The 10,122-nt window shown below is 36.1% G+C and overlaps 1 protein-coding gene across 1 annotated transcript; it reads right to left on the reverse strand.

Annotated features, from left to right (window-relative positions):
- Nucleotides 1-750: 750 nt before the first annotated feature.
- On the reverse strand, nucleotides 751-4,993 carry ltc4s (leukotriene C4 synthase). Its single transcript, XM_020638377.3, has 5 exons — nucleotides 4,884-4,993; nucleotides 4,421-4,520; nucleotides 1,958-2,028; nucleotides 1,791-1,872; nucleotides 751-1,396 (listed from the first exon to the last, which is right to left on the reverse strand). Exons 1-5 carry the CDS (start codon nucleotides 4,939-4,941, stop codon nucleotides 1,255-1,257), a joined length of 453 nt encoding a protein of 150 aa, XP_020494033.2. The 5' UTR covers nucleotides 4,942-4,993; the 3' UTR covers nucleotides 751-1,254.
- Between the last annotated feature and the right edge of the window lie 5,129 nt (nucleotides 4,994-10,122).

Below are 10,122 nucleotides of genomic sequence, written 5' to 3' on the forward strand. Positions count from 1 at the left end.
TTGATCCTGGGATGAAGGAAACTGGATTTGATGATGATACTTGGTCATTTGTTGATCAAATTTCAGGTTATTGTTAAATACTATTATATAATAAGTGAATATTAACACACTTTTTTTCTTCCAACATATTACTGTAATTATTTTCTGTCAGGTTAAAGTCTTCATTTGTATTATTGTAATGCAATCCTTTTCCTTTAACCCTTCTTCTTATTTAACAGTTCTTTGGTATTTTATTGTTTTTTATATATTTGAAATTAAATTTTAGCATTCCAGCTGTTTTAAAAAAGTGCTATACATATAAACTTTGATTTTTTTTATTTTTTTTACCCATTAATTGCTCATTTGTGAACTGTATTAAAGTAACTGTTACCTGAGAAAAGAGTAATTCTTCCAGTCTCATTTTAAAAGATTCAACATCAGAACAAAAATTACAAAACTATGAAATATCAAAGAAGAATCACAGGAGTGTTTTATAGTTGTGTTATCATCATTTGTTTCAGGACTGTTCGTTATTCTTTAACTTCGATCTGAATCACCACATTTTAAAAGGACATGCTGCCCCCTTGTGGTGAAACATGAAGCTGTAGCTTTATTTGATTTTATGTCTTAATTGAAAGGTGCACTGCATATTAAATAACAAAATGTTAAACAAAATTAAGAAGCGTTTTTCTAAATGCAACATAAATAAAAAAAATATATAAAGACAAGTTGTCATATAAACACAAAAATAACAGGCAATAAGGCTGAGAATGTGTTCACTGGGCTTTATTATCTATTTGATATATTAACATTTATTTAACTGTATTAAGAAAATAAATTAGATAGGATTATAAAACGTTTTTTAATCCCCCGTGGGTAAACTCATTTGCCACCAGGTTAATTCATACACACAACAAACATTACCGACAGTACAATCATAATCATAATAATCATCATAATCAATCATACACAAGAAGTTAGTAAATAACAAACACCACTGAAACATTTTGAGACATCGTTCAGAGCCTTGAGCCAGTCAATAAAAACTAAAAAATAAGAGATTTGGGGAAATTTAAGAACCGAAAAACAGCACATATAAGATCTCTGTCATGTAGTGTTCCTGATTAATGTTTCATAAAACAAATAAATCCTTCAGCTTTATTTTCTGGGAGGAGTGTGTACATTATTTTAATTTCACAAATAATAAAGTCACATTTTGTGAGAAGAGGACCATCACCTTCAGACTCCTGTGCCCGGCTCCTCCTCCTCCTCCTGTCAGACCAGACTGAGGGCGGAGCAGAGCCCATGCAGCAGGTCCAGGTTCAGGTAAACTCTGCAGAAGGTGAGAAACACGCCGAGGGACGAGAACCCGATGAGAACCCAGAGAACCTGAGCGCTCAGGTACAGAGGAGCCAACCTGCAGACGGACAAAATGAACATGTTTCGTTTCATTTTATAATGAAACCTGAATCTGTTATCATCTCGTGCTGTGAGTGATGTCATGTTGTAATTTCTTGCGTACTGCTTTTGATTCTTCTCCAGAAACTTTATGTTTGAACAAGGAAGCTCTAGCATGTTTGAAGAAAGGTTATAAAAATGCAACATCCACGTTAAATTACAAAATGCAAAAACATCTGACTAAATGCAAAATATCATAAAATGCATTTTTTTTGTTTGTGAAATATTTTTACGTTTAGTGAATTGGCTCGTTGCTGACGTGCTGCATAAATAAAACTGCCTCGCATCACACCTCACCCATGTGCAAATGTACAAGAACAACATGAAAACAACAGACAGGTGGAGCATTTTACCGTCCCTGGGCCGACTCTGAATATCCATGAAAGTATCTGAATCGTCCGTATAAGTAGATCAGACCACAGACTGAGGACAAACCTACAAAACAAACACGTGAGAAACACTTCCATGAGATGAATTAAAGTACAAACTGTGATACCGTGAGAGAGAGAGTTGTGATCACCTTGGCTGAAGAAAAGTCCAGACATCCAGAGAACGGTGATGAAGATCGGGAAATACTCGGAACAGTTTGCTCTGACCACAAACACACCGAGAGAAGTCAGAGGTTAAACCTGCAGCATTATAACACTTTAATGTTAACATCATCTTTTACCTTTGTTTCAGAAGAGTCACTGAGGAGCAACTTGTGATGGAGGCAGCACTGATTTTTAAACCTGGATATACCATTTTTACATATTTTGGGGTCTAAATGACTACCAGGTACACAAAGTTTTGTTATTACTGTATTAGATTTGTTCATCCTGCAGCAGTAAAACAGGCTGTGATGTCTGCAACATCATCCTTGATGGATCAAAGTGTGTCAAATAAAAGTTGTTGTTTTTATCATTGACAGGCTCAGATTGTTATTCTAATTGTCTGACAACATTACAGGAAGGTCGACTCCCTACAGAGATAGACTTTTAGGTTGAAGAGGAGGATTTAACAGTGGTTTACATCACTCTCTTCAAACACACCGGATTCCATTGACAAACATTTTTATTTTACCTCACAGAACAACAGGAGTTGCTAGTCTGTTTGGAAAAGTTTGGAAAATCAATGTGATGGAACTAAATTAACATCACACTGTAACACCAACAAACACACTAATCTCAGCTGAAGTAGATCAGCAACTCCAATGATCTGTTAGGTAAAACTATAGCCTTTTCCAATGGAGTCTGGTGGCTTCACAGATAAATAAAGTAATTTAAGATTTAGATTTACTTTATTGATGACGTGAGGGGAAATTATGTTTTTACACTCTGTTTATCATGCAACACACACACAGGCTGAAATACACACACATGCACAAACAGGATCCTATGGACAGTCACTAATGGAGAGATGTCAGAGTGACGGAGCCGCTCTTCAGCTGGTGGTGGGGAGGGGGTTCGGTGCCTTGCTCAAGTGCACCTCTCCAGCTGCCAGACCAACTTCCATATTTGGTCCGCACAGGGACTTGAACTGGTGACCCACCGGCTCCCAACCCAAGTCCCTATAGACTAAGCTACTGCTGCCCTTTTTTTAAGAATCAGGTATCAAATATAACAACTTTTTTTTTTTTTTTTTAAGAATCAGGTATCAAATATAACAACTTTTTTTTTTTTTTTTTTAAGAATCAGGTATCAAATATAACACCTTTTTTTTTTTTTTTTTTAAGAATCAGGTATCAAATATAACACCTTTTTTTTTTTTTTTAAGAATCAGGTATCAAATATAACACCTTTTTTTTTTTTTTTAAGAATCAGGTATCAAATATAACACCTTTTTTTTTTTTTTTTTTTAAGAACCAGGTATCAAATATAACACCTTTTTTTTTTTTTTAAGAATCAGGTATCAAATATAACACCTTTTTTTTTTAGTTTTTTTTTTAAAGAATCAGGTATCAAATATAACACCTTTTTTTTTAGTTTTTTTTTAAAGAATCAGGTATCAAATATAACACCTTTTTTTTTAGTTTTTTTTTTAAAGAATCAGGTATCAAATATAACACCTTTTTTTTTAGTTTTTTTTTAAAGAATCAGGTATCAAATATAACACCTTTTTTTTTAGTTTTTTTTTAAAGAATCAGGTATCAAATATAACACCTTTTTTTTTAGTTTTTTTTTTAAAGAATCAGGTATCAAATATAACACCTTTTTTTTTAGTTTTTTTTTTAAAGAATCAGGTATCAAATATAACACCTTTTTTTTTAGTTTTTTTTTTAAAGAATCAGGTATCAAATATAACACCTTTTTTTTTAGTTTTTTTTTAAAGAATCAGGTATCAAATATAACACTTTTTTTTTTTTTTTTTTTACAACAATTAATGAGTCTCTTCAAAAATAATAATTTATCCTGACAGAGCACTGGAGTTTCTTGTCTTGTAAATCTCTGTCATGTCCTCAAAAGTGCTGCGTAGCATATTTACAGTCTGAGTAAGACCTGCGCATCATGGAATAATCCATGTAGTTCAGACGGGGGGGGGGCTTTAGACATGCGTTATAGCCTACATCAATTGGGCATTCTTCTGATGCCATTTTTTGCGTGTGGATTTTTAGAAAAACAAATAATTTACCATAAAGTTAATAACTTTCCTTACCATTTTTTGTGGGGCGTTTTGCCAAACTATGCCTAATCGTAAAGTCCGTCCCTGATTATCACATTACAAATAGGCGAGAAGCATCGATCGTAAAGTTAAATCAATTTATAAAAATAATAAAAACGACTTAATGAATAATGTCCCTCTCCTTCCTCACAGCAGCAGAGCTGTTTCCCAGCAATGTAGCCTAATGTATTCATCAACTCGTTTTATGTCAGTGTGGCAACACTTATTGTGACAGAAGCCCATTGATGGTTTGTTTTTGAGACGCGTCAAATGACGCGTTCACGTGAGCGCACGCACAGCTTGAAGCAGGGGAAAGTTGTAACAGTGATAACATGAGACTCACTGAGCTCTGAAAACTCTCTCAAACTGCGGCGGGCCCACAGTGCTGGGCGGAGACACAGAATACTTCCTCCTGGCATAAATCACCTGTAGAGAGAAATAAGCTGGAAACACACACACAAATATTATCAGTAAAGTAGTTTAACTATTAGTTTGTTTTTTTTACAGTAAGAATGTTAAGAAATGGTTGCTCAGTTATCCAGAGGTGAACTACAAAACTTTTTAATTAAACCTAAAAAACGTTTAAAAACAATAAAATGAATAACCTATACAAAAACAAACTCTTTGAATAGAATTACTTCCAAATTAAAACTCTTTCTAGAGATAGAAAAAAACTGAAAATTTCCCGGTTTTAGCATAATTTTCCTTGATTTTTGAAAATGTATAAAAACAACCAAACCTCATTCATTTTTTCCCCATCTAATCAAACCGCTCCACCGCTATATTTCCCAGCATGCCACGCTCACCTTGCTCCAAGACGCCAAGCACGGTCACAGCACCGAGAACAACCGCCTCCTCAGACATGTCTGCTGTAAGTGACAGCTGAGACCAGAGCACACCTGAGGACTGAAATACACACGGGTAACACACACACACACACAGTTAACATGACACAGATCACAGGGAGCACACCTGAAGGGGGCGGGGCAAAAACACAGCAGTCAGTTCAGAACGTTATGTTCATGACACTTACCTTCTAATGACGTTCAACGTTTGGACTGACTGTTTTATGTTGTTTAAACAAAGATATATATATTTTTTTTGCTTCTTTTTTGAAATAATAAGTCAAGCTCAACAGTCCAGAGGTCTGTAAAACCCGAGACATACTGTGAAAAATCCACTTGTACAGTGTTTCTGAACATTTATTTGGGTAACCTGAGTGACTAGCGACCAACAAAATGTGAAATAAACTCATCCAGTCTTTTGTTTGTGGTCTGCATAAGTCCGACAACACAGAGAAAAATGCTCCGTTTCAAATTTGCTCTCCTTGTGATGTCACAGTGGGATTCTGGTAAAATAAAAACACAACCTCCCCTCCCCTGATATCTCCAGCCATGGACTCCAGCCCAGCCTAGATAAATGTCACTGTGGAAAGACCCTCATTTGTTTATTAATCTGATACCAAAGACAAAACTATGGTTTGTGTTTTGGTATTAGATTAATAGAAGTTTAACATAATACATCTGTTGAATGTGGTCACGGATTAGATAACATTAAATGTGTCCACTTTCTACAACTTTCAACTACTGTTCGTTCTTACTGAAACACACCTGCAGACATGATTCAGGGATAAATTAACTACTGTCCTGGTTATATTTTATATATAGTACGTAATTCCCCTGAAACCCAAAGGAACAGAACTACTAGAACTTGTGTTGAAGTTGAAATTGTTTTTATGTTTCTGTATAGTCGTGCAAGTATTTGAGATAACTTCGAGAAAATAAAGACTTTTTTTTGCTCTTAGCTCTTTGTTTAACACTATATTTAATACAATTATTTATTAGCTATTTGAGTGCATTTCTGTAAAGGATTTCGCTGTGAATGTAGCCAACGGTCGGATGAGTGGATGGTTTCTTGAAGTGAACAAAGAGAGAAAGACACATAGAGCCGACATGTTTCTAAAGAACTATATTTACATAATACTCTTGTTTTACAGAGAACCATATCAAAAGTATAAAATACTTACAAAAACTCTGCTGCAATATATAAAAATAACATCTATCTTCTCCACATCATTAGGAAAGGCTTACATACAAAAAATATATTTATAGACATTTACACAGAGCCCGTTCACAAGAGAGAGAAACCCCGAAAACCTGCCGAGCCGAGCCGGGCCGGGCCGGGCCGGGCCGGGCCGGGCTGGAGGGACGGCAGGGGAGCGGTAACATGAAAACATGAAACCAGCCCCGAGCTTTAGCAGAAATAACTTTACAAATAAAATACACAACATGTCTGCAAACGTTTCTCTGAAGACATTATGAACAGTACAGTAGATAGAACAGTTCCACCTTTAAACACAGGACCACCTGCTCACAGATCCTCCTTAAAAAACAGGACCACCTGCTCACAGATCCAACTTAAAAAGCTGCACACAGATTGACAGAAGAGTTGCAGCTTCGACAGGATTGGATGAGAAACCTTAAGATGAAACTGGACAGACAACATAAATGATTTTAAATGAGAACTGTGGTGCTGAACTTGCCGCATGATGATCCATAGTTAAATTCTTCGCCTGCAGTCTGAGATGACAGAATAAAGTTTAAACAATTACCTTATCAGAAAATGTGAAAACATTTCGGTTTGGGGAACAAATGAGAGAGCTAAAATGCTGCGCTGAAAAGATCGATCTATTTGGAAAACACCTGAACTTGATCTTGAAAATCCCCTTCACAGTGAGGTTCGACATCCATCCAGAATCTTTTTTTTTTTTTTTTTTAAAGATGAGTGCATAAGGTTTAATCATCTCAAATAACTAATTTTTAGTATGATTCACATCTGCATAGTGGAAGATTTCGGACCAAAACTTGCAATTTTCATCAAATATGCTGCATTCATGTGCTGTGGGACACATCGGAAAACCGATTTTCTGAGTTTAGAAATGCACATGAACACCCGCTCAAGTCGGGGAAAAAAAAAACTCAGAAACTCGGAAAAGAATTAAGTCCCCGACTTCCCGACTTGATGTCAGAATCGTCATCACGTGGGGGGGGGGGGCAAAATATGTTTTGTTAATGTTAACATACTTTTTTATTAATTCACATATTGCACATCAACTTTTTGCTCAAATATAACTTTTAACAGTTACATTTCTCAGATCTTCTTCGCAGCATCAACGCTGTTTTTCTGCTGTTGTTACAACATTCTGACTTTCCGAGCTGAAATCACGTGAACACACAGAAGTCGGAAGGACGACCACCCGAGCAGCACATGAATGCAGCAATATATCTGGATGTTTCTTTTTTGGGGTTTTTTTTTGTTCATAGGACTTTTTTACCCTGAGTGAAGACTCCCAGGCAGATCAATCCTCCACCCTTTAAGCAGCTTGTGTGAGGAAGAGTCTGTAAAAATCTGGACAGAATACATTTGTTTTTCCTTTAGAGTAGAAAATAACGCCAATATTTGGATCTTAAACGCAGCGATTAGTTGGAGTGAGTGCACACAGCATGGGGAGACTTTGTTCACGGTGAAGAAAGTTGAACCTTGTTATTAAGCTACCAGCTTGGAGTTTCACTTTTCCAATAACACTTGAACGCGGCATAAATAAATGAAGTAACAGTTTTCTGAAACTCTGTGGGTCCTTCTTTACTTCCCGTGTTATAATAAATCTACAGGAGGAGGTCAGTCTGAAAAACGTCAACAAAACTTCGAAATTTGGATGTGAAACCCCAAAACAAGGTGTCAGCTGATCAGATGAGTGTAACGCTTTATCTCCAACTAAATCATAAAACTATACTTCAATGTGTTGAAATATTAGATGTGAAACAGTTTGGAATGAGGCTGCAGACGGCCGTGCAGCAGGACATCGAGCTCTGGTTCTTTAATGCTGGGAACGTGTGAACAGAAAAGTAGGGAAGTTCAAATCCTGATAACATTTCAAAACGTCCAGGATAATGTCTTAAATGTGGGATAAGATTTTTCTGAGTAGCAGTCTGAGCAAGGATGTGATGCACTTACTTCTTAGCAGTAAGTCTAATTATTTCACAGGAAGTATGGTGTGCCTTGCTCCCAAACATCAGCCTACATGAAGTGTTTTGTAGTTTTTTTAACGTAGCCGTGTTGGATCGTTACATGGTATCGGTCAAGTCACAATAAGTGTGAATTTTTTTTTTCATTCAGGACGTCTGCATACAGAAAAGTTTCAACAGGGAAAGTGTTGCTTCATGTGTCTGCTGCACAGTTTCTTCTGAGCTCTTCAACTTCAGATTTAAAGGAACATAATTCATGTTTTTGCACATTCTACTGAGGATGACTCTATGAGACCTAAAGAAATGCTATTAAACAGTTTATCAGATGAATCCCACTGAAGGAGAATCTGAAAATATTCAGTCTGAATGAATGTGAGAGAAATCAAAGATTTGCTGCAGTTGGAGAAGGAATCAAAACATCCTGCAGATGATTGAGACTCAGTACGAACTGAGATGTGATTCAATGCTCTGACAAAAACACTTTTGAACCTCATTGGAGAGATATATAAGAAAACTGGACCTATGACATGTTAGAGATATTCACCTGATCAGTTCATGAAGTTTAGTCAGTCGACTAATAATAATCACTTCATATAACTGCAGGGAATTTCCCTAAACAAACCAGCTGCATGGTTGTAGATCTTTAAATAACAGGGCATGGTGCATATATTTGTCTACATTATGAAAATCATCTTGCTTGGCTCAGAAATCATGTCCGCTTTTAGTTTCATCACAGTAACATGGTGTGGTAAAATGATACCACTGCAAAAGAAAAATTATACTAAAGTTAGCAGACATAATGAGATGTATTATTTTTGCAAGTTCACTTTCATGTTTAAAGGGAAACCTGATTTTTTCTTACAAACTTTGGGGTCTAATGAACTTAAAGTAGAAACAGTTTTGGAATTGCTTCTGTACATTTCTCCAGCCTGCAGCAGTGCAACAGGTTTTAGTAACTTCAATGTACTGGTGGAAAATGAGGCTCTTTTTAAAGCCACCAGTCTCCATTGATAAAAACTGTTATTTTAGCTCACAGCTCATAGAAGCTGCTGCTCTACCGCTCTCGATGGATGGGGATAATTCATTTTTTATTTATAATGATAGTTTTATCAAGACTTGACGAGTCGATCCAAGTCCTTATCGTTTTCCAACCCTTTTTAAAATTTGGTGGCTAAACATGACAACAATGTTGTTTAACAGAACTCAAACATCTCTTTTATACTGCTAGGAAAGCAAACATATTTCACCTCCAAAAAACGTGATTATTTATCAAAGTTTGTCGCCAAAGCTTAATTTTCTTAAGTTACATTTGAACACATCATGATGAGGTTTAATTTACCTTTGCCTAAAAGTCATTTTACTGAGCCGACCCTAAACACATCACAATGTAACCTTATGTCACCTTGTTTAGTTAGCTAGCCAGCTTTTATCCTGCCGATTTCAAATCTGATTTCAACTTTGTCCTCTGACAGCTCAGAGCTCAAACTTTACAGATTTTCGGGTTTTATAAAGTGTGGAAGCAGGTTGTTATGGAAACAGGTTTCGATTCCCATGCCTACTGCTGTGTGTGTTACTGTGTTACATAAACGTTTGATGGATCTGGAGTACAAATTTTAAACACCAAACTCCCTCAATAACTGACAACATAATAAATAAAGGCAGAGGTAGATTAGCTACTCCTGTGTTCAGAGAGGTTAAATGACTGTTTATGTTCATGGAGTCTGGTGACTTCAAAGAGAGAGATGTAACAGCTGACTACCTGCAGCCTTCACAGCCTAACTCACTGCTGCAGGTTTAAGAAATCTACTGGAGACCTTTTTATACCTATGATTTATTTAGACCCCTTTATTTTTAAATTAGGACCAGGGTTTATTATACTGGTATTACCCTGTAAGTGCCAAGAAAACATAATAATTTACTTTGGAAAAGGGTCAGAGTAAATAAAAATAATTCATGATTTGTAGTAAAATGTGCAAAAAACACCAGAATGGTCCTTTATAATCACATAACGCTTATCTGT

The sequence above is a fragment of the Labrus bergylta genome, chromosome 9 (assembly GCF_963930695.1).
Source record: "Labrus bergylta chromosome 9, fLabBer1.1, whole genome shotgun sequence".
NCBI lineage: Eukaryota > Metazoa > Chordata > Actinopteri > Labriformes > Labridae > Labrus > Labrus bergylta.